Source organism: Tenrec ecaudatus, chromosome 8, assembly GCF_050624435.1.
Source record: "Tenrec ecaudatus isolate mTenEca1 chromosome 8, mTenEca1.hap1, whole genome shotgun sequence".
In the NCBI taxonomy this organism is placed as follows: Eukaryota; Metazoa; Chordata; class Mammalia; order Afrosoricida; family Tenrecidae; genus Tenrec; species Tenrec ecaudatus.
Window position 1 is genome coordinate 20159703 of NC_134537.1, and position 26139 is coordinate 20185841.

Genomic DNA, 26139 nt, shown 5'->3' on the forward strand with positions numbered 1-26139 from the left:
ACCACGCAGTCAGTCTCAGAATATAAGGTTACAACTTTATCCTTCAACTGGGGTGTGCAACCTGGAAATTAGAAGGCTGAGCAAGTACAAAAAGATGCAAAATTTTACATTTTTAATAAAAAAGAACAAAAAGGCTGTGTCACACATAAGCAATGACCTTCAAACTCACTCAAAAGATAAATCTGCCCCCCTGACTACCAAACTCTGACCTGTTTCACCAGTCAGATGAGTCACTTTTCCACTTGACCTCGGGACAACATGCTGGTGGGGAGAGAGTCTATAAATGAACAATTAGCCTTTCCCCTCTTAGTGAGAATAGCAAACTTACTCTCTTTGGAATCCCCAAAAATGCAGGAAATAAAGATCCTTACCACCTCCACAGTTATCCAAGTCAAGTTCTGGTTATAAATCTGAACGACATCTTTCTCACTTCCTCATCTTCTCTTATAGTCTATCAATCACCAAAACCTAAAGTTTTGCCTTCTAGATATTTCTCCATGCATCAGTTTCTTTCTGTCCACCCTACTCCTTTCTAGACCCATTGTTTATCACTCTTGCCATCCCCATAACAAACACCTTCTAGCTCTTCTCTCTGATTTAAACCGTGTCCTGTTCCTAATCTAATATCCACACTGGAGCTACAGTGATTGTTCTGAAACTCAATTCTGATCATGTCACCCCGACAGCTTCCCATTAACTACAGGGTAAAAACCTAGCTCTTTCAAATTATTCATAAAAGTAGGGCCTTCCTACTTTTCCACTCTCATTTCCTATGTTCTATATTCATCTCGGTAATATTTAAATATTAGTACCTTCAGAGACTCTCTACTCCTTTGGTATATGATTCCTTTTATCTGAAAAACCCTTGATTTCTTATTTCACTTAATAAACTTGATTCTGTAAGACCTCTCTCCGGACTAGAGTTGCACTTCGGTCCTTGGCTCCACACGAGAAAGAATTCACGCAGAAGCCTGGCTCATGATCCAACTGAGTTTAATGAGAGTTAAAAGAAGTTTCAGGTTTTACATGACACCCATAGGATTCCTTTGACCATGCGGCCTGGCAGAGACTGCTCAGCATCACGCAAAGATCTCTCTCCAAAGTTCTCCTCCAAAAAAGACTATCTCAAGTTCTCTCCCCATTTCCTTCCCCAGTTCCTTCTCTCTCCCCCCTTGCTCCTGCCTTTTCAAGAATTCCAAGGGGAGGCATGGTGGATGACCTCAGATCGACCCCATTGGCTGGACTGAATTCACCTGGGCCAGGTAGGCCTATCCAGGATTAGCGCCCACCCATGCCCACCAGCGGAAAATTTAGGCCTTTGTTCTGCTTGGCTCTCTTGGGCATGTGTCAATGGACACCCCATCCTTACCTATCTGCCTAACAATTCAACCTTACAGATTCTGTTTATGGCATTATTCTTCCAGGAAGCCTTACCTAATGTCTGTTCTTCCTCACTTTCCTGCTTGTTTAACTTGGACAATGTCCCCTGCTTGGTGTTCTCATAACTCTACGATTAAGTGTCTGTCCCTGTGTTGACTTTCATTCTTAAATTTCTCTTCCAATTGGACAGAGATCATAGCCCTAGTCCCTAAAGGTACCCAGCACTCAAGTTTGTGGATCTAAATGGAACTCTTTTCTAAGTTATTTGCCCCTCTATAGATTCATTCATTCAATAATCCCATATTGGTGATGCCTACGGGTATGGCCCACCCAATTCTATTTTATTCTCTTCTAGAACCCCTATTTATTTTGTTCAGTAAAAATATCCTGTGTGAATCAAATCATGTTTCCCCTTCCCAGAGCATATCAAGAACATTTATTAACCGTTTTCAAATTGTGATTTGTTTCCAAATTGCACATTTGAATCATCTTTATATGCTCCTTCATCTGGTGGCATAACTGACTGATTACATGTCTTTTATGGATCCAGACTGACATAAGTGATGTTGTGTGACAGCCTAATATTCTGGAACTGTGAGACAATTGTTCCCTCCTTGCCAGCTTGCATCTGCAGGAACTGCAAATCTCAATGGCAGCCATCACAGTTAAATACATTTTGATAAATAATAATAGCAGAGTAACATTAGATTATAATTTTACAGCAGGTCTTTGAATCCACCCCACCTAGGCCTGTCTCTCCCAACTTCCACAATCTTCCTGCCCACTGGGTTTAGCTGCTAATGGACACTGATTCTTTTTGTTCAAGTTCATAATGGGTCAAGCTTAAGGAGTTTTGCTGCGACTCCTATAATTTCCAAAGCAAATCTCAGAAAAGAATAGAAAGTGATTGGTTTGTGAGTGAGAAAGCAGGGCAGGACCGTTGCTGGAAGGCTGGGCTTGGGAGCTGGAGAAAAATGCAAGATATGAGCTCTCAGGTCCCTAGCAATGAGGTTAAAGAGCAGCAAAGTAGGAATGGAAAACCGCAGGACTCAGGAAGGGAGTGTGAGGAAGACCTTAGTAAGGAAGAACAAGGCCGCTATTTAGCAATGAGTGGTGACTAAGATGGGCCTACTCCTCAAGGGAAAAGTAAGATTTATATACCTTACTTCATGACCAGAATTATAGAAAAATAACCTGTAATCTGTTAATTTTTGCATATTAGTAATAGATTAATAGATATGAGGGGATATACCCACACACATGCACTAAATAAAGTGCTTCTGGACGGAGCTTTCCTAGTACACATTTTTCCCACTAGGAAAGCATGGAGCAACTTGCTCTGAGTTAGTGCAACCAGTGGAGTCGACTGGGAAGGTTCTCTCTGGTCACAGTGAATTTTTTTCATAAAAGCAGTTTTGCTCGAACCTCATTTTTTTGTGAGGGCCAATTTAAGAGAACAGTGTGCAGCTGTAAAATTTTGTTTCCTGCTCGGCAAAAATGCTGCAGAAACCGCTGTGATGTTGAACACAGCTGACAAGGACAAGCGCCGTGGGGAAAGCCCAAGTGTACGGGTGTTGTTCTCATTTCAAAAAATGTGAACTGTCCATTGATGACAACCTTCGTTCTGGACGTCTGTCAACTTCCCAGCCCAGTGAAGATGTTGACACATTTCTGCACTTGTGCGCAAAGACTGGCGATGGGCCACGGAAGAGATGGGGAGGTTACCTGGGCTATCTTGGAGCTTGGTTCCGCAAATTTTAATGGATGATTTGGGAATGAGAAGGGTACCTGAAAAATGTATGCCTTGAGTTCGGACTAACCAGGGGAAAAAACGTCAACTAGAAACATGCCCGTGCTTTGACTGAACAGCTCCTAAGTGACCCAGAACCCCTCCCCCCCCAGAGGTCACTCAGGAAATGGTGCTGTTCTTATGACCCCAAAAGCAAACATCAATCAAGCCAGTGGAAGAAAAGCTCCTCAAGTGAAATCAAAGATCAAGAGTATGCTCAGTTGTTTTCCTGATGGGAGGGTGATAGTGTATTTGGAGTTTGTTCCATTAGACTGTCAATCAATCTTTCTATTTAGCAGTTCTGAAAGATTTTGTTAACAGTGTGCAACAAAAAAAGGCCTGATTTGCGGCAGACGGGGGACAGGTTTTGCCACCAGGACAATGCACCTGCTCAGACAGCCATTCTCAGTGTGCCGGTTTGGGGCAGAAAAACAGCATGCCTCTCTTGTCCATGCACCTTATTCAGTTGACCTCACCCTAGGAGACTTCTTTCAGTTTCTGCGAATGAAGAGGGACATGAAAGGACATTGATATAATCACAAAAACCTTTATGACTGTTTCAAACCCACTTCCTCACTTCCAGGCATGAGAAGCTTTCATGTGCTCCCCTTCCTGTCCTTCAGAAACAGCCTTTGGGGAATAGTTGCAATTTCAGAACATCCTGATGTCCATAGCATTAGGCTGTAGCTTCCCACCGCATATTGAATAGAGAACACCCAAAACGTGCTGCTGTCTCGTCAATTCAGAACAGTTACCATAGTTACCCTTAGTGCCAAAACTCTATGAACGCGGACTGCCACATCCCGCTCCCATGCTGTGCCTGATGGATTCAGAGCACTGACGTTTCAGTTAACAGCCAAGTTTACTAGGGATCCTTTGGAACGAGGCTAGGAAAAATTATTATTCACTTCTCTCATGCCAGTCATTCTCATAGGTAACTTGAATGTCATTTAACACTGCCATGCAGCAAAACAAGCACTTTTCCATTTTCAGGAAACGTGGGCTCAGAAAGACTAAGTAACTTGTGCAGTTGATGAATAATGAAACCAATTGTTGAACTCAACAGACAATTTGGTTATAATTCTATAACATCATGTTCTTTTTTTATCCTGCGTTTAAAAAGGTTGTGTGTAATCCACTGCCATCAAGTGGATTCTGGCTCCTGGCAATCCAATATAGGGTTCATGAGACCAATATTTACTGGAGCCGACAGCGCCATCTTTCTCCCAAAGTGTGGTTGGTGGGTTTGAACCATCAAAATTGATGCTGGCGATGATCAGAAATATGTTTTTTTTTAAACTACTGCCAAAACTATCCAAAATTGTGGGATCTGGCCTTGATTTGATTGATGTATTTCTAAAGCCACTCAAGTGCTGACACATAGCAAAGGAACCCTGAGCCGCCACTCATCGTCTTCACGTTTTATAAATCTCGAGCCAACAGAGCCCTAAGCAGCTCAAAGCTGGAGAAAAACATTAACCAAAATGACTCCACTCTCCTCTTTCTGAGGGGGAAATAAGGAATTAGGTTAATAGATTTATAATGGATGTTACTATTTATTTGAGTTAGTTATTTTTTAACAAATCAGTGCTGGTCAGCTGGGGATAAATGGCAATGATAATAAGCCCAATGCTTTCTTTTGAAGAGATATTTTCATTAGAACTTGGTGAAATGAAAATGATTTAATGGTTAGACCTGAGCCCCAAGCTAAAGAAGGAAGACTTGGTTTTACTCAAGGATGCCAAATGTGTGCTAGTCTATGTTTGTGTATACGTGTGTGCTTACCTGCATGCATGTGTTGTCTGTGTGTGCAAGTGTGTTTTTGAGGCAGTGATTATACACAGGCTAAGCAGGATCCAGTTGTGCTCTGGAAGGCTCGTCTAGGCCTTTCTTCTCTTAGGAAGCTCTGCAAAGGCTTATCTATTCCCTAGGGTCATACTGATTGACTGTGAACTTCATGTAAGACTGTATTATTTTCAACCTCAGAAATATTTACCAAAAAATCAAGGACCACGACCTCCTGGACAAAAGGAAAACAGTCACAGCACTGAAAGCAGGAGAGGACCGGGCCATTCTCCTAGGACTGGCCATGATGGTGTGCTCCATCATGATGTACTTTCTGCTGGGAATCACACTCCTCCGCTCATACATGCAGAGGTAATGCCCCTGGTGGCTGGACACTGTTGTTTTCTCTCCTCCTCCCTCCTCCCCCATTGTTTCAGCAACCCTGAGTTCCACTTCCTCTCCTTATTTCCTAATAATAACCTAGGAAAGTGTCTACCTCAAATAATATTTCAATGTTGTTACCTGCTATTAAGGATTAAAAGACCTCTATGTATAAACTGCCTATTATGTGAGGACTCCTGGTATGGTTCTTTAACTCTTACAACTATTCTATAAGGTAAGTACATGTTAATATATCATTATGAAGTTATCAAAGCTGAGGCCCCAGAGACTTAAATAATTTTACCAGCATCGCACAATTCTAGCAGGCGCCAGCGATAAAAATCAAGCCCATAACCACCTAACACCAACGCCTCTGTTCTTGCCAAGTAGCTTCGTCTGTTTGTCTTCTATCTTGAGGCCATCGAGTTTGGGGTTGTTTGCTTGCCTTCTTGCTTGGTTTTGGTTTGTTTGCTTGATTTGTCTTCTATAGTCATACCGTCTCCACCTGCTCAGCCTGCCCATCACCACACACATCAGTGGTTCTCAGTGGCACATCGGACGATACTGATGAACATATTTGGCTGCTAACCAAAATGTTATAAGTTCAAGTCCACTCGGAGGCACCTGAAAGAGTGCTTGGAAATGTGTTTCCAAGATTTAGCCATTGAACACTGTGAGATCTTGAGGGTCCCAGGAGTTGGAAATCAACTCAACTGGCAACTGGACACAAATGGGTGGAACATAGTGAGGAGCATCTCTTAAAGCACCCCCTGATCATGCTGATGCTCTGCCCAGGCTGAGAAACACTACTGTGCAGCCACGTCAAAGAACAAAAGAAGTAACACCAAGTTAGCCGCATGATCAAACCCGGCAGTCTCTCTGACTGTTGCCATAAAGAGGATGTGGTGTGCACGTGAGAGCCAGCACAGGGATAGCTGTGGGGAGGTGGTCATAAAATGGTTCTGCTGCTGAAAGCTATAAGACCCTTCCAAATGATACAAAACAAAATTCAAAATCATAGAAAGGATTGGCTTTACTGGTCTGCTAGTGATTGGCGAGACCCCTAGACTATGACCCGTAGACCAAACTCCCTGTCTAGTATCTCACCTCGAAGCAATTTGAATCTGCGCAGAAAGCACACATTCCAATCACTGTGGCCATCAGCCTGTCAAAATCACCCACAAGCAAAACATGGATTGCTGGTGTGTTACATCTTCATCACAAATGTTATCCTTGACCATGACAGTATTTCAAAGTGACCAGCTGACTGATGGACAGTTGGAAAATGTCTCTGTACCTTTCTGGCTGGGAAGTCCCAAGGTGCTGATACGGACCATTAATCTGTGTAGAAGAGTTTCTTTTCTATGGTCCTTCTAGGGAAGATAGCACCCTGGGGTGAGCCTGACCTTTGAGAAATCTGGGAGTGCATATAATCACTTACTAGTGTGTGTCCTTGGGTTGCTACTTGATTTCTCTGACCTTCAGTTCCTGTACCTTGGAAAGGTCATCAACGCATAAAGGGAATTAATCCCCTCCTTAGAGGGTTGTCAGGATCAAGATGAGGCTTTCCACTCCCAGGAAGAGTTACCGTCTAGGAAAGCCAGGAGGCCATTTTTACCCCACCCTATCGGGTTGCTGTGAGCCAGAGCTGACTTGATGGAGTGAGTTTTATGTACATGTACACACATATGTATAAACACACATATAATACATACACGTGGGTATAGTGCTGTGTATAATACTCTGATCAGAGCAAAAATGTGCACACCAAGCTCTTGGTATAATAAAGCCACCCAAAATTAAATATCACTGAGTCTATGCCTACTCAAGAGCGGCCCTAGAGAACAGAGTAGAACCATTCCATGTGGCTGTAAAGACTGTACCCACTTATATAAGTACTTCTCCCACAGAATGCGTCTATAGGAAGTTCAAACCACCAACCTTTTGGTCAGCGATGCTGAACTGTGCCCCAGAGCTCCTGGGAGAGTCAAAACGGGGCATTATTTTTCCCTTCCTTACTAGAAAGTCTTAAGAAAATATACCTCTTTCCTTCAAGTTGGTGTTCAAACCATTTCATCCCTTTACCAATCCCCCCTCCCCTTCTGTGTCCACACACTGGGCTGGGGTGCAGGTTGGGGTAAGAAGAGTGTGAAGCCAATCCTTGCCGAGAGGAAGACAGGAATGGCAGGGAGCTGCTTACAAAATAGAAACACAAGGTGACTGCGGGTAATGCTTTGAAAAATTGCCTGGGTTTACCAATGAATTCAATTAGAGACATATATATATCTCAATTAAACCAGGGACTGGAAGATGTTACACTGTAGCCAATGAAAGTCATTGAAAAAGTTCTCAAGCACCAAGCAAAACTTATCTTGTACTATAGTGTGCCTAACGCTGCTCTAAAAAGACATGAACTTTACCCACAGAACCAAATAGCTGTGTATTATATTAGAGATGTGGAAATGATGGCCTCTTCCGGGTAGAGAGCTGACAAATTGTACCTCCCTGATGCACCTTCCTTGTTATTACCCGCATTGGACCTGTCTTCTTCTCCCCTCTCTCTCTGTAGTGTGTGGACAGAAGAGTCTCAATGCACCTTGCTGAATGCGTCCATCACAGAAACATTTAATTGCTCCTTCAGCTGCGGTCCAGAGTGCTGGAAACTCTCCCAGTACCCCTGCCTACAGGTGTACGTGAATCTCACGTCCTCGGGGGAAAAGTACCTTCTCTACCACACCGAAGAGACTATGAAAATCAATCAGAAGGTAGGAACGTGGTGTGTACTGCAGTCCACTCCCCCTGCAGAGCTCCCCGCCCTATCTCATGCCCCTCCAGAGCCCCCTGCCAGCATTGCCATAAGGATGCCCACTAGGAAGCGGGTTCTGCCTCCCTCATTCATAGAACTAGCTATCTGATTCTGCCTGGAGAGACACTCATTTTCAATGCAAGTTGTGGACAAACCATTCCCATTTGTGAGCGTGCAGATTTAGCCTTTGATTCGATCTGGACGGTTATTATAGCCACACTTACAACCACCCGAGTCTTTCGAAGCGAATGCACACTTGACAGAGTTACAGGGACCACAATGCCATTAGTCTCCCTGTGGAAAGACGGGGGTTTGTATACCTGTCACAGGGGAAAATGGCATTTTGCTTTTCCATGATCTTGAGGGTGTACTTGAACCTCTCTGAACCTCCACTTCCTTTAAATAAAAAAGGGGTCATCCTTACAAGGTCAGCTCTAGGATGAGAGTTTGTGACGTGCTGAACTTAAAGCTTGGCACAGGGGAGACCTGCAATCGATGGACACAGCTAGCGCTGTGCTTTGTCCTGTGTCACCTCCTCTGCTTGGACAAGTGGCAAGACGGATAAGTCCAAAATTAAGCAGTGAATGGGCTTTTGGTCCTCTAGCTTAACCTTTGTATCACTGACACTGGGGATGGAGAATTCAGCTTCGAACACTAGCCTAAATCATCCATTGTGGGAATATGAATGGTCTGGTCACACTCACCCCCAAATTCACTTATATTCTGATTGTATTACATGGGGTTTCTCAATCTTTCCACCTATATCTTTATACCTATGTTCAATAAAAATGATCATTTAAGCTAACTCTGACTGGAGAGTTTTTGAATGGAAATAGACAATAGGATACTGAGAGAGAGAGAGAAAGAGAGAGAGAGAGAGAGAGAGAGAGAGAGAGAGAGAGAGAGAGAAGATCCTCCTAGAAAGAATAGAATAAATGGCGACCCAAAGGCTTCTCCAGCTTTCTAAGCTTAGATTTAAAAAGAAAAACAACCCTCTGTGTGAGTTTCTTTGTGTTTCTCGCTATCTCTTCATAGGCTTGTATTTGTGTGTGTTCTGCAAGTATGTCTTCATATACATTATGCTCAAAGAGACTGAATTTCCCACTGCAGGCAGATGACAGATGACAAATGTCAGATTAACAGGAAGAGCTCCCAGTTGCCCTTACTTTGAAACAATTGACCCAACGGTTACTCCCAACCAGTTCTTTGTGACTCCGTCACTTGTTGCACCTGCAGCATCCACATGGATGAAAAGATCACCAGCCTTTTCTTGCAGCGACGTAAATCTAAATAAGAGCCCTATGCACCAGTTCTGAATATCTTAAAAATCCTTAAAGGCATAGTTAGGAACTCAACTCACTTACCACTCAAGATCTGTCCACACAGACATACATATGCAAGTCCACATGTTGAATGTCCAATAGATGTGGGCTGTAGTAAACCTTATGCATCAAGTGGGAATGCATATGGCCTGGGGTGACCTTGAAGTAAAGTGTCATCAGAACCAACCTGATTCTATCAATTGATTTGGGATTTATGGTGGCAATGTAGATGACCAGACTCTCTCATATGCCTGCACAACCTGATGCCACCGTCTGTCCCTGCAATAGAGGTAGAATTTCACAAAGAACGAGGAGGTAGTGCCTGGTTTAAGAGCAGGAGAGGTAGGAATCGGGGTTGTATCCTTTCACCATATTTATTGAATCTGCATACTGAGCAACTAAACTGAGAAACTGGTTTATATAAAGAATATAGTGTCACAGTTGGAGGAAAAACCATTAACAACTTTTGATAAGCAGATGTCACAACCCTGATTGCTGTTGTGAAGAGGAATTGACACACTGATAAAAATAAAAGATTACAATCCTCAATGTGAATTAGAACTCAATATTTTTTTAAAAAGCATCACAATTAGACCAATAAGCACCATCATGATACGTAGAGCAAAGATTGACGTTGTCCAGGAAGTTGTTTTGCATAGATCCACAGTCAATGGAAACAACAGTAAGGAAAGATGTTTTGCATTGAACGCATCAACTGAAAAAGATATATTTTAAATATTAAAAAGTAAAGACATCACTTTGAAAACTCACGTATGGCTCACCCAAACCAAGGTATTTTTGATTGCTTCATACGAATGGGAAACCTAGAAGTTTAATAAGAATGACTGAAGGAGAATTGATGCCTTTGAATTATGCTGTTGGCAAGGAATATTGATTATACCATAGACAGCTCGAAGAACAGATAGCTCGGTCATGGGAAGCTAGAATGCCCCTTAGAAAGACAGACAGCAAAATCTTCTCTCACATACTTTATATTCGTAGCAGGAGGTAAACGTCCTTGGAGAGGACATCTTACTTGGTAAAGTGGAGAGTCAGCAAAAAGAGCAGAAGTCCCTCCCCAAGGTGGATTAACACAATGGCGGCAACAATGGGCTCAGGCACAGTCACACTTGTGAGGATGGTGCAAGACCAGTGTTGCCTTGTTGTACGTGGGCACCATGACTTGGAACTTAACTTGACTGCCGCCTAACAACAACCCTTATGAAGCCTAATTCTTCTTGTAAAAAATACAAAACAAAAAACATTCTTTCCATTGTAATTGTCTTCATATAAATGATATCATTTAGATTTATTGAAAAATATTGGAGCTTGGAGGTTTGATTCTAGAGCATCAGGACTAAGTAGGCTTTGTTTCTGCTATATGGACACAATGTAAGGAAATCCATCTTGTGTTTTGTTGTCTCAACTTAAAAGAATGGTTGCAAATACTCCTGAGGATTTGCCATAATGAATATTTCTGAGAATATTGTTCAAAATGTTTGCTCTGGTTTTCTCGCATCTGTGTTAGCCACAAACAATACTAGCCTTTCCTCTGTTTTGCAAATAAATAAGAGTTTAAAGCTCTCACAAAACGCATATCTTTCAAGATCATCCCTCAAGTAAGATTGTTAAATCAAAGCTGACCCAAATATGCCTCTAAAGCTCTCAAATATCCATGGAAATGGAAATTGACCAAACTCAAACAAGCATCAAAAAGCGGAACATTTTTCGATTTCCCACTTGTGATGCTTGATCACTTCAACCTGATGACTGCACTGTTATTGCAATAAGCAGGGAGTGAACCTATCATGTATGTATATCCCAGTCATATATGTAGGATCTTATCTTTGCAACATACTAGGCTCTGCTTTATTCAGCCTACTACTTTGATTGTAATTAGAGGCAAGCATAAAATGAGAAAGTACAGCTGAAACATTTATCACAAAGATATTCCTTATCATCACTAGGGGTGTCTACACCCCAAAACGCCCTTCCTACTGCCTTCCAAGAGCAGCAGGCTCTGTCCTCTGCCAAAGACAATAACTATCCTGTTATGGAAATTACTTTTTTAGTTTTCTTTAAAGTTTTACCTTCTAAGCATGTTTCCTTAAACACTGTGTTTTATTAAACATTCAATAAATTGAGTTGTACAAACATTTATAAACAAGCATACACATTTCGGCTGGGTATAAACGGGAATCAATATAGGAAGTGATTTGATAATGCCAAATTATTTTTCAACATGCTTTACAATTTTTTCTCTCAACAACATTTACGGGGATGAGACATTCTTTACTGCTCTGTATTCTTGCCACCACTTGGTATCCTCTGTGTCATGGACTGAGTCAGGTCCTGCAAAAGTATGTGTGAAGTTGACTGAGCCGTGACTCTCAGTGTGATGGTGTACTGTGGCATTTATATAATGATCCCTAGTAATGTGAGCTGATGTGATAAACTAATCAAAGGATTAAGGGTGAGCTGCAATTCCCTTAATACAATCACAACCCTGATCTGATGGAAGGATGTTTCCCTGGAGTGTGATCTGTTTTATTTCTTATCTTATGAGATAAAAAGGAGAGAGAAGCAAGGAAGAAAAAAAGGGGGGGACTCACTTCCACTAAGAAAGAAATGCCAGGAGTAAAGAGCCTCATTGGGACCCAGGGTCCCTGCACTGAGAAACTCATAGAGCAGAAGATTGATGCCAAGAAACATAGAGATGTCTAGGGAGTGTCAGCTCGGCAGATGCTGACAGAGATAAGGCCTGCTTTCTAAATGATCCCCTCTGGACCAGTGGTGTGAGTGGTGACACTGGGAGGGGATAAGGAGGGTGGGTTGGAAAGGAGAAATAGAATTCAAGGATCTACATGTGACCTCCTCCCTGGGGGACAGACAACAGAAAAGTGGGTGAAGGGAGATGTGGGACAGAGCAAGATATGACAAAATAATTTATAAATTATCAAGGGCTCATGAGGGAGAGGGGTGCAGGGAGGGAGGGGACAAAATGAGAAGCTGATGCCAGGGGTTTGGGTGGAGAGCAAGTGCTTTGAGAATGATGAGGGCAATGAATGTACAAATGTGCTTTACACAAGTGATGTATGTATGGATTGTGATAAGAGTTGTATGAGCCCCTAATAAAATGATTTAAAAATAAACAAACAAACAAGTAAATAAATAAATTGTGAGCCCAAACTGGCACAATGCGTTTGGACTCGTGGACTCCCAAACTGAGAGCGAATACCGATGTGTTTGTGAAAGCCATTCTCCTGTGGTGTTTCTGTTTCGGCACCTCTAGGGATGGAAGATAATCTGCCATGTCACCATTGTCTAAAGTGTGTTGCTATTTCCTGTGATTCTGATGAGTGACATTGTCCAGTGCCTCTTCCTATCTTTATTGGCCATTTGGAGAACCTCTTTGGCACAATGTCCGCTCAGGTCCTCTGCCCATTTTTTAACAACTGGATTGTTTCTTGGATTTTATTGGATTTGTACTCGTTGCAGGAATTCTTTCTGTCTAGGTATGTAAGTTATCCATGTTACACGTCTTCTCACAATTGGGGACATTTAGAAGTTTCTAAACAGTGTAGCTGGTTTTGTCAGTCTTTCCCTTTGTGTTCAGTGCTTTGTTTTCTCATCTTCTTTGAGGTCTTGGAGTCATTCTCCTAAATTATCTTCTAGAAGAATTACTGTTTTTCCTGTTACATTCATAATGCAATCTACCTGAAATGGATGTTTATATAGAAGTCGAGTTTCTGGGTTGTTTTTGCTTGCATTTTTTGCTATAAAGGCAGCCATTTGTCCCAGTCCATATTTTTAAAAATCATCTTATCTTCTGTGGACTATTTTAATAATCCCTTTCACTTCCCCTTCTTTCCTGGGAATATTCTATTCAGTTGCTATTCTTTTAGTGGTTAACCTAGAGATTGTAATTTCAACTTTGACTAATCAAGGAAATGAAAATATTTAACTCCACTTTTTCTCTTCCAAAATTGCATAATATAATTTTATTCTATGTGTACCAAGAGATTATTATGAAGATATTTATGAAGAGATTACTACTGTTGTTGTATGTGCTAAGTATTAATTTAGATGTATTTAATATCTTTTGTTTTGTTTTTTATTCTCAATTTCAGAATTTATACCTTTTTCACTATTTTAAATAAAATATTGGATCATTTCTTCTTATTACTTAAAAACACTTTCATTAATATTTATTCAATTTATTTGGTAAAAGGATTTTTTGTTTTCATTTATGTGGAAATATTTCATCTCATACACAATCAATGCAAAACTATAGGCTAATAATTATTTTATTTCTGCACATTGTTGACATTCTATATCTTCTGACAATCATTTTTACCATTAAAAATCAGTTCTCCTGTGATAAGAATTGTATGAGCCCCAATAAATTGTTAAAAAAAAAAAGAAAATGATTAGGGCAGGGAATGTATGGATGTGCTTTATATGATTGATGTATGTATATGTACGGATTGTGATAAGAGTTGTGTGAGTCCCTAATAAAATGTAAAAAAAGGAAAAAAAATCAGTTCTCAGTCAAATTGCAACTTCTTTAAAAGTAATCTTGTTTTTGTTTGATTTTATACAGTTTCATTATTACATGTCAGATTGTGCATATAATTTTACTTATTTAGTTTAATAGCCCCAGGCTTCTTTGTTTTTGCTCATATTAGAACATTTCTGTTATAATCACATCAAATATTGTCTCCACTCTCACACGGTCCCCATTTTCTTTCAAGGACTCCAACTAGCTGTATCTTAGGCTACTCGCTGTGTCCCTATGTTTCCTACATTCTCTTTTGTATTTCCCTCCCTTTTGTCTCTCTGTGCATCATTCTAGATATTTATCAATATTCTAATTCAGCAATTCTTTCCTCAGCTCTGAAAAATCTACTAGTAAGTCCAATAGACTATTCTTTTAATTTTCAATTCTTTGGTCTTATTTTATCCTTTCCAATGCCCTATGCTATTCTAATCCTTATCTTGTAATTTCTTAAACATAAAATGTGTAAGCATAGCTGTTTTAAAGTCTGTTTTGAAATTCCAATATCTGAAGTCCTTGTGTGCTTTTATTTTCTTTGTATTCATGTCATACATACCTATTTTATTAGGCTTGCAAAATTGTTGATAGACATAATTTTTAGCCTAGGATGATATTGTCTTTTCCAAAACTTAATACTATTTGCTCTTTCCAGGACCTTGACGGCAATAGCCCTTAAGAACCAATTCATTCCTACTTCAGAAATGGAGATATTCAAATCTGAACTGCAGTTCCTGTGGGAACAAATTTATTTCAAATTGATCATAACACCTAAAATGTAGTATTTTAGAATTTCAATTCAAAATGAAAAAGATGCCCATTTAATAGGTCTTTAATGATACCTCTTGCCCCGAGCTCTGCAAACATGCTGTTCATATCCCCAGACTCACAGCCCCTTTTAGAATCAAAACTGCTCCCCGCAGAAAGGTAACAGCAGTCACTGGATTCACCTTGCTAACTTGGACTTGTCACCTTCTGGGTGATGATCTTCCTTTAAAGAGAAGTAGACTGAAACTACAGTTATTTCTCTGTCAGAAGTCATTAACCCATGATCATGCGAATCAATTTTCAGCATATTTCTAACAAAAGTAAAATAAAACAGATACTGCTGTTGTTAATTGCCGTCAATTTGGTTTCAGCCTATGTACAACAGAAAAAACAGTGTCGGGTCCTGCACCATCTTGCCAACGGTTGTTGGGTTTTAGCCCATTGTTGTACCCACTGGGCAAATCCATCTCTCTCTTTTTCACTGCCACTCTACTTTCCCAACCATGGAGTCCTTTTCCAGAGATTGAGCTCTCCTGATAAACATCTAAAGTAAATGAGCTGTACTTCTTCCAAGCTAGATGTGTTTGGCAGCCAAAGGCACTGTCAATATTTTTTGGTCACCATAATTCCAATGCATCAAGTCTTCTTTAGTCTTCCTTATTCAATGTCCAAGTTTAATATGTATACATATCAGGTGAGTGAAAATCCCATGCATTGACTCAAGAGCACCTTCATCCACAAAATGACATCCTTGCCTTTCAACACATTAAAGAGGTCTTGTTCAACAGATTATCCAAAGCAATGCATCCTTTGATTTCTTGAGTTCTGCCTCCATGAGCAGTGATAGTAAATCCAAGCAAGAAAAAAATCCTTGACAATTTCAATCTTTCTCTGTTTGCAGAATTTTGTCTATTGGTTCCAATTGTGAGGATTTTGGTTTTCTTTCCATTGATTTGGAATCCATTCTGAAGGATGCAACCCAGATCTTCATCAGCAAGATGTCCAGTCCTCACTTTCAGCACACAAGGTTGTGTCATCTGCATATCACAGGTTGTTAATGAGCTTTCATCCAGTCCTAATGCCTCACTCTGCTCTATAGAGCCAAGTTTCTTGATGATTTGCTCAGCACACAGATTGAATGAAGTATGGTGAGAGGATACAACATGACACATGCCTTTCCTGATTTTAAACCTTGCAGTCTTCCCAGTTCTGCTTGCACAACTGCCTCTTGATTGATCCACAGACAGGTTCCACATGAGCACAATGAATTGTTCTGGAATCCCCATGCTTCTCAAGTCTATCTAGAGATTGGTATGGGTCACATAGTTTACTGTTCTTACAGAGTCCATGAGACAGAAATAAACATCTTCCTGGTATTCTCTGCTTTGAGCCAAGTTCCAGCTGACGTCAGCAATGGTATCTCTTGTTCTGTGTCCTCTTCTGAATCTGGCCTGATTATCTGGCTGCTCCCTGTCCTGCTACAACTGTTGCTGAGTAATCTTCAGCAAAATTTTACAATGATATTGTTTTATATTTGCACATTCTGTTAGGTCACCTCTCTTTGGAATGGGCACAAATATGGATCTCTTCCTGTCAGTTGCCCAAGTAGCTGTCCTCAAAATTTCCTGGCATAAGCAAATGAGTGCTTCCAGTGCTTCATCAGCTTGTTGAAACATTTTGATTGGTATTCCATTAATTCCTGGAGCCTGGCTTTTGGTGAATGCCTTCATTGCAGTGACTTCTTCCTTCAGTACTATTGGTTCCTGATCACGTGCTAAGTCTTGAAATGGTTGAATGTTGACTAGTCCTTCTTAGTACAGTGACTCTGTGCACTCTTTTCATCTTCTTTCAATGCTTCCTGCATCATTCAAGATTTTCCCCATAGAATCTATCATTATTTTAAGTCGAGGCTTGAGTTTTATTCATTCTTTCAGTTTAAGATATTCTAGGCATGTGGTTTTGTTTTGTTTTGTTTTGTTTTGGCTTTCTAACTCTAGGTTTTTACATATTTCAATACAATACTTCACTTTGTCTTCTCAAGCTGCCATTTAAAATTTTCTGTTCAGCTCTTTGACGTCATTATTTATTCCACTTACCTTAGCTATTCTATGATTAAAAGCCAGTTACAGCATCTCTTCTGAGATCCACTTCAGTCTTACCCTTCCTGCCTGTCTTTTTAATGACCTTTTGCTTCCTTCACGTATGATTTTTTTAGTTTTGTTTTTTTGTCATCTCACAGCTCATCATGTTTTCTGTCATTAATGTTCAAGATGTGAATTGCATTCTGATATGTTCTCAAAATTCAGGTGGGATATCCCCACAGACATATTTTTGACTCTCGTGGGCTTGTTTTAATTTTCTTCCACTTCAACCCAAACTGTAAATATGCACAATTGATGGTCAGTTCCATAGTCAGATCCTGGCTTGACTTTGCCTGCTGATATTAAGCTTCTCCATCCCAAAGATGTAGTCAATTCGAATTTGTTGGGCTTGAAAAATTCTATCACATGGTCTCCAGGCTTGCTTCTATCCCCAAGCCCATATGTTCTGAATATTGTTCCAAACTTTGTGTTCCTATCACCAATAAATATCAATGCATTTTGACTGTATGTTTGGTCAATTTTAGGTTGAAGAAATCAGTAAAATTCTTTGATTTTTTATTACTTTTAAAATTTTAAATGGCAGCTTGAGAAGACAAAGTAAAGTAGTTGCTACATATATTTGATTAATATTTCCTGGATTTACTCATATTAGGATAAATATTATCTTATCACAGACAGCATTGTATTTCAAGAGAGATCCTGAAGTGTCCTTTTTGTTGATAATTTGGATGTCATTTTTATAAATTTGTCCTTCCGAGCAGAGTAAACCATATGATTGTCTGATTCAAAACAGTCAATGCCAGTCCATTTAAGCTCACTAACAACAATAATTTCAATTTTACTACATTCCATTTCATTTCTGGTGACTTCCAATTTTCTTAGACTCATACTTCATACATTCCACATTCCAATTATTGATAGATGTTTGTAGCTGTTTCTTCTCATTTTGGGTCATGCCCCATCAGCAAACAAAGGTCCTGAAAGCTTTACTTCATCTACACCCTTATGGTCAACTCTGCTGTAAGAAAGAAGGCAGTTCTTCCTCCGTCATATTTTGCAGGACTTCCAACCTATGGGCCGTATCTTCTGTCACTCTCTAGGACAACCTCTGCTGCCATTCATGAGGTTTCCAGTGTCTGACAAAATCCCTCTGCTAATCATAAGGTTTTCATTGGCTAATTCTTAAAAGTGGACAGTCAACTCTTTCTTTGTAGTCTATTCTTTTTTAAAAAAAATTGGAGACTCCTACAGCTCTTATCATAATCCATACATATATCCATTTTGTCAAACACATCTGTACATATGTTGTCGTCGTCTTTTCCAAAACATTTTCTTTCTACTTGAGCCCCTGACATCAGCTCCTCATTTTCTCCCTCCCTCCCCCATGTCCCCTTGATAATTATAAATTCTTCTTCTACTTTTTTGTCATGCCTTACACCAAATGCTGTCTCCTTTAACCCATTTTTCTGCTGTCCGTTCCCCTGGGATGGGGGTCACATGTCGATTGTTGTGATCAGTTCCCATCACCCCGCCCCCTCACCCCACCCCACTCCTCCCTTCATTGGTCCTGTGGGGTTAATCTGTTCTGGATTCCCTGTGTTGTGAGCTCTTATATGTACTAGTATATGAACTAGTATACATGTTCTGGTCTAGTCAGATTTGTAAGCTAGAATTGGGGTCATGGTAGTGGGGGTGGAGGTAGGAAGCATTAAAGAACTAGAGGAAGGTTGTGTGTTTCATCGGTGGTACACTGGACCCTGACTGGCTCTTCTCTTCATTGAGGCCATTCTGACGGGGCAGTCAGTCTATTCTTAATCCCAAAGCTGTGCTGAAACCTCTTCACTCTGTCCAACCCTGACGGCATTTAAAAGAACAATGCCGCAACTTTCAGCATCGCTGCAACGCATAAACCTCCATCGTACAAGAAACTGACAGACAGGTGGTAGAGAAGTAGCTGTAAATTCATATATATATATATATTTCTGTGCCATCCTCCAACTCCAGCTACCTTCACCTTAGCTCTCCAAAAATAAATCTTCCTCGTCGTTTCCAAAAAATGAAAACAGTTTTATTGAGAAACATAAGTTATTGCTGACAGGCTGTGATCTGAAACAAAGGCAAATGAGATTTGTTATCTATGCCTTCGTAGAAAGGCACCCCAAAGGATGTTATTGCCGTCCTTGTTGTCTTGTTGTTTTTCTTTTTAGTGCCTTTGAGTCAACACCTATTGATCATTTGTACAAGAGAACAAACTGCCCAGCCCCGCACCAACCTTATCATCCTTGCAATCATCCTGGCAAGACTGCTCATCACTGCAGTCTTGGTGGAGGAAGACCACCTCCTAGAGGAGCTTTTTGGCTGATGCTCTTCTTTACCAAGGACATTGTCCTTCTACAGAGAGACATTCTTGATAATATCACCACAGTATGTGCGAGGAAGTCTGGCTATTTTAAAAGGAGTCTGGCTATACATTGTCCAAGACAGATGTGTCCCTTCTGGCAGTCTGAAATCTATGTAATACCCTAATCCAAAGGGATCTATTCTTTTCGTCTCCCTTATTTATTGTTCAACGGTAGCATGCATGAGGTTACAAAACGCATCATGGCTTCTTGCCGTTAGGTGCGATGGAGTCAGCTCCGACCCACAGTGATCCTATGTACAACAGAAGGTTGCCCAGAAGGTTTACAGCGGCTTCTTCCTCAAAAGTAGGAGCGGGGTCCTTCTTCATGGTTCCTAGTCTGGAAGCTCCACTGAAACCTGTTCCCTTTGGGTGACCCTGGCATTTGAAATACCCGTGACACAGCTTCCAGCATCAGTCTCACACACAGCAAGCCACCACAGAACAGCAAACTGGCGGACGAATGGTGGCATGAGTCAGGTGCACCTTAGTCCTCAAAATGACATCTTTACTTTTTAACACGTTAAAGAGATCTTTTGTAGCCTTTTTGCCCAATTCATTGGTTTGCTTGTGGACCTAAGTCGAATTAAAATCAAATCCTAGACAACTTCAATACTTTCTCCATTACTTATGGTTTGCTGATAGGTCCAATGGTGGGGATTTTGGTTTTCGCTATGTTGAGCCGTAGTACATACTGCAGGTTGTCATCTTTGATCTTCATCAGTAATTGGTCCAAGTCTTCTTCAGTTTCAATAAGCAAAAGTGTACCATCTGTATATCACAGGCTGTTAATGAGTCTTCCTTGGATACTAATGTGACATTTTTCAGCATTTAGTTGAGTAAGTGTGGTGGAAGGACTCAACCCTACCACACACCTTTCCTGATGTTACACCGCTGAGTGTCTCTTGTTCTTTTCAAAAGACTGCTCCTGGTGTATGTATAGGTCGCTTGTGAGCATAATTAAGCGTTCCGGAATGCTCATTATTTGCAGTGTTGTTCATTATTTATTATGACCCACACATTGAAATTCCTTTTAATAGTCAACACTAGCCAGGCAAACATCAAAGGGATATTTATTTTAAATTGTCATGTTCTCTCATTGTGTGTTTTCCTGAGCCCAGTGCCTAGCTTGCAGCCAACATTACAAGTTCAGCTGCATGAGCTGATAAGCTGGCATGTTCTCCGGGAGCAATTGACTGATTAATGGTCTCTGAGAGTTTCGAGTAGGTGCCAGGGCCCCTGCCTCCTTGGCCACCAGGCTGTCACTGGAATCATAGACAGTGACTAAGAATAACTCACTGTGCTGGTTGCTTGTGATGCCTCATCCATGGTCCTCCTGCTGGAATTTAAAGCAGCGCTTGCTCACCAGGGAGTCTCAAAACATGCCGGTCTGATTTGAGAGTGTGTGTAAAATGCACTGTGGTTCAAAACAAGAAACTCTATCCACTTCTTGGCAATCAAAAAAAAAAAAAGACAGGTATTTTATTTTTTGCGGAAAATTAGTTCCACTGATTATTTAGAACTTCAAACTCTTAACATCATTGCTCATCTTGTCGCCCACTCCTGGACCTCTACGTTCCCTAAATCCAGGGAATCGTGCTATTTTGACCCTTCTTTTTCAACCATGACACTGTTGGCATTTTGAGTGAAATAATTCTTTGCTGGTGGAGGCAAATGCAGCTGTGTGCATTACACGATAATCAGCTGCATCCCTGGCCTCTACCCAGTAGAAGCTGTTACAGACCTCCAAGCCCCATTTGTTACAGCGAAAAATTTTGTAGACAATGGCCAAACCACTGCTATAGGTTTTGCTTCGTGAGATCTTGTATGTTATGAGAGCCCAGAATTTTAAGCAAAGTGTATAAGCATTGAGTTCCTCTACATAGCTGTAAATCAAGTGAAGTTGAGGGTCAATTCAATGGCAGTAACTGAATGAGTGAACATCAATTGGGGTCTACTGTGTGTTATATGTCAAAAATATGCTAGTACATTAGTGAAAAGCATCTTATTTCATTCTGATTTAAACCCTACCCTTAAAATGTGAATAGCCAGAATTTATTAAGTACTTACAATGTGCCATGTAACATGTTTTAGCTACCTAATGTGGCCCAAACAAAAAGTACCACAGGTGGGCAGCTGTGAAGAACAGAAACTCATTTCCTTGAAGTTTAAGAAGCTATAAATGTAACATCATCATGTGGCTCCAGGGAGAGGCCCATCTTTGCCAGACCCCTGAATTCCTAGGTGTTCCTTGGTGCTTGTTTTCCATGCTGTGTTTCCTGTGTCTATTCTGCCTTTTTATAACTCAGAAGTGATAAGGTTTAAGGATTGCCCTATACGTATATGTGCTCATTCATATAACAAAAGAAAACTTCTATTTTCAAACACCCACAAGTACAGGGAACAGAAGTTTTAAAAATATTTTGAGAGAATATAATTCAATATATAACACGTTACTAAATATTTTACTTGAACTAACCAATTCCATTACAACAGCAACCCACATAGTATAACCAATATTATCCCCATTTTACAATAATGAAGTTGAACTCAGAAAGTCAAATTGCTTTCCCAAAGTCTCATTTTCACTAATTAGGTTAAAATTAAAATCAGAGTCTCTTTACCTCATCATGGTGTCTTTTAAGGGAGAAGACATTAACGCATTTTCAGCAAAGAACATATAAAAGAGTTCTGAAAAATCAAAATTCTCTGAAACACGTATCACCTGATAGCATATTTAGTGAACAAGTGAGAATCCACATCATTTCATCATATTTCAAGGGACTGAAGATCAAATAAAAGGCTTAAGAGCAGGGAATAGTATTGTTTATTATGTTTAAGCAAAGTCAGGGTCCCATATAATGCATCATTTTACACAGAGTGCATAATAATCAGGTGAAAGTATGCTATAGAAAAGAGTTTAAACCTTCTCCCAGGGGGATGGACAACAGAAAAGTGGGTTAAGGAGAAGGAAGTCTTATGGGAAAATATTGATAAATTATCTAGGGTTCATGAAGGGAGGGGAGAAAAGGAGCTGATACCAAGGGCTCAAATAGAGAGGAAAATTTTTTAAATGATGATGGAAACATATGTACAAAAATGCTTGACACAATGGATGGATGTAAGGATTGTGATAAGAGCTGTAAAGAACCTCCAGGAAAATTATTTTAAAAGGGTTTTTAAAGGAAATTGACATCCCCATAATTGTTGTCATTGTCATCTAGGGTCGTTGAGGCAGTTCCAACTCATAGCAACGCTGTGCAAAGCAAAAAGAAATACCATTCGGTCCCGTGCCATCCTCACCATTGCTCGGAGGCTTGAACCCATCGTTGCAGTGACTATGTCCACCCATCTTTCCCTTCTCCACTATCCCTCTCCTTTATCAAGTATGATATCCTTCTCCAGGAACTGGTCTCTCCTGGTAACGTGTCCAAAGTACATGAGATAAAGCCTCCCCAACCTGGCCTCTAAGGAGCACTCAGGCTGTACCTCGCTTGTTCCTTTGGCGTCTTCACTTGGATGTTATGTTTGAGTCCATTGTCATTGTCACTGTGTCACTCCATCCAGTTAATGGCCTCCCATTTTTTCGCTGCCACTCTACCATGCGTGAAGTCCTTTTGCAAGGACAAATCTCACCAGTTACAGGTCTAAAGTGCGTAAGATTTCTAAGGAGCGTTCTACCTGTATTTCTTCCAAGTCAGATTTGTTGGCTCTCTTGGCAGCCGATGTTATTTTTTATATTTTTGGTGGCATCATTCATTCAAATGCATTGATTCTTCTTTAGTCTTCCTTATTCGGTGTTCCAGTTTCGCATGCATATGAGGCGATTGAAAATACCATGACTATGGGTTGTGATAAGAGTTGTATGAGCCCCGAATAAAACGATTTAAAAAGAAAGAAAGACAATGGCATGACTTAGGTCAGGAATATAATAGTCCATAAAGTGATAGCCTTGCTTTGCAACACGTTAAAGAGGCCTGATTTCAGCAGAGTTACCCAGTACCATGCTTCCTTTACCTCTTGACATCCGCTTCATGAACACTGATGGTCGATCCAAGCAAGGCAGAAGCCTTGACAATTTCAACTCTTTCTCCATTGATCGGCATGTTAACTCTTGGTCTAGTTGAGAGGACTGGGGTTTTCTTTACACTGAGTTGTAATCCATACTGAAATCTGCAATCCTTGATCTTCATCAGCTCGTGATTCAGGCCCTCCTCACGTGCATCGCTCAAGGTTATATCACCCACATATCATAGGTTGCTAATAAGATTTCCTCCAATCCCGGTGCCACATCCTTCTTCATATAAGCCAGCTTCTCTGATTATTTTTTCCACATACAGATGGGATAAGTATAGTGAGAGGATACAACCCTGTCACCCACATTTCCTGATTTAAAACCATGCAGTCTTCCCTGTTCTGTTTGCCCAACTGCCTCTTGATTGATCCATATAAAGGTTCACATGAGCACAATGAAATCTTCTGGAATTTGCATTCCTCTCAAACCTATCCACAGATTGTTATGAGTCACATAGTCTACAGTTTCTGTGGAGTCAAATGAGACAGAAATAAACCTCTTTATGGTATTCTCTGCTTTGAGCCAAGATCCAGCTGACGTCGGCAATGATATCTCTTATTCCACGTCCTCTTCTGAATCCAGCCTGAACCTCTGGCAGCTCCTTCCTTGTCAGTGGACTGCTGCAACCATTTTTGGCTGATCTTCAGCAAAGTCTTTACTTTCCTGTGGCACCAGTGATATTGTTCTATATTTTGAGACTTCTGTTGGATTGATTACCTTTTTGGGGAATGGGGTTCAAGTATGGATCTCTTCCGGTCAGTTTCCCAAGTAGCTGCCTTCTAAGTTTCCCAGAATAGAGGAGTGAGTGCTTCCAGTACTTTATCAGCCTGTTGAAACATTTCAATTGTAGGCCATCACTTCCTGGAGCCTTGTTTTGGGCTAATGTTTTCCAACTACTGTTTCTTTCTCTTGGTTTCTAACATTTCCATTCAATCGCCAATAATTATCAATACACCTTATTTGCATGTTTGAGCCATTTCAGACTGAAGACGTTAGACGTCTTCCATCTTTACATTGCAGCTCTTGTGGAGGGAACGTTGGTGTCATGGTAGCTACGCTGGGCTCTGATCTGAAAGTAGTTAGGCTGAGCAGTTGGCAATGATCAGCCAGACCTCAGGAGAAAGTAGGGTTTTCTACTTCCATAAAGAGGTACAGTCTCAGAAACTCACTGGGCCAGTTATACCCCTGTCCTGTAGGGTTGCTGAGTCAGCAGCAACTTGTTGACAGGGAGGTTTGGTTTGTTTTGTCTTGTGTTTTAACTTTTGTGGTTGGTGCATACACTTGAAGCACAGTGGTATTGATTGGATGGCTGCCCTGGAATGGCGATAAATATAATCCTATCACTGACAGCATTGTACATCAAGATAGATCTTGAGAGGTCCTTTTGGATGATGAAATGCAATGCCATTTCTCTTATTTGTTTCAGTCCCAGCACAGTAACTCATATGATTTTATTATTCAAAATGGACAATACCTGTCTATTTCCACTCACTAAAGCCTAGACTGGGTGCCTTGGCAGTATAGTGGTTACACATTGGACTGTTAGTCACAAGGTCAGCAGTTCAATACCACCAGCCAACAAGAGAAAGACCAGGCTTTCTCCTCCTGTAAACATTTGCAGTCTCAGAAACCCACAAGGGCCATTCTACTCTGTCCTAGAGGGCCGTTAAGAGTCAGAATTAACTGACAGCAATGAATATTACACAAGCATATCCATCTTTATGTGGTCCATTTCACTTTTTAACAGTTTCCACGACACCATGGGGTAATTTTGTCCTATCCGTCTTTAGGCTAGTGGTCCGATGCAAACTGATGAGCTATCCAAGGGCCTTATGAACTCCTAATTTGCTGTCTCAGTACCTCAATATCTTTTAATGGTTAAAAAAAATTAGGTTGAAAATAAATCTGTGAGCATAAGAGATTTCCAAGCTACCTGCTGACAAGCTCAACATTTTTTGAACATAAGCATTCATGTCCCATTCTCTAGCACTGAACCCAAAGCCTGGAACCTGATTAATAAATGTTTGGGTGATCATTAATCAAGGACTCTAGGAAAAAGTCATGTATAACTTTGGAACCATGCTTCACTTAAGCAATTTGTATTTTACCTCATCAACATTGGAAAGAAGGTTCCCAGGACTGTGAAAGTGTTCTTAGAACAATTTTCAGAGAACGGCATAGCCTTTCCTAAAAGGCTGGTTGGCCTCATTCTTGGTCCCGTTTCATCACCCCACCTTTGTTTCCTTCCTCTGTTATCCTCTCTACTTCAGCTTTCCTATAACCGTTGTGTTTCCGGCACCTATACTTAGCACACTCCTTGCATGATTAAGACACTCAATAAATATTGATTGGATTTCATTACTATTTCTAAATCCTGTTTGAAATAAAGCACCTTTTAATAAAAGAACTAATAAGAGAAAACCAATTTTTAGGTGATCCTGCAAATTTGACAGTTCCCTTCCTACCATAAGATATAGCTTTTGCCCAGTGAGGTCATTTAGCCAAATATCCTCACTCCCCTTTCCCCCTCACATCTTACTTTATAGTTTTGCTTCACACAGGCCTAGTTATATCTAACCAAATCCCAGCAGGTATTTCCTAAAAACATCTTCCTTAGTAATAATTTTTTTAAAAAGAACGTTATCAATGTAAAATCCTAGAAGTAAGGCTAAGGAAATAAAATTTCTATCACTTTCCGAAGAATTGGAGAAATGATTCAACTGTTCAGTCTTTGTTGCTCAGGCAACGAAAAGGATGAACAAGGGAAGACAGGACCAT

The 26139-nt window shown here is 40.6% G+C and overlaps 1 protein-coding gene across 1 annotated transcript in view; it reads left to right on the top strand.

Moving 5' to 3' along the window:
- The window catches only part of KCNMB2 (potassium calcium-activated channel subfamily M regulatory beta subunit 2), a 43879-nt gene that overhangs the window by 10895 nt on the left and 6845 nt on the right, over window positions 1-26139 (top strand). Inside the window, exons 2-3 of the mRNA XM_075555601.1 lie at window positions 5156-5326; window positions 7905-8100. Coding sequence (XP_075411716.1) covers window positions 5156-5326; window positions 7905-8100 — 367 coding nt within the window. The remainder of the gene's footprint in view (window positions 1-5155; window positions 5327-7904; window positions 8101-26139) is intronic.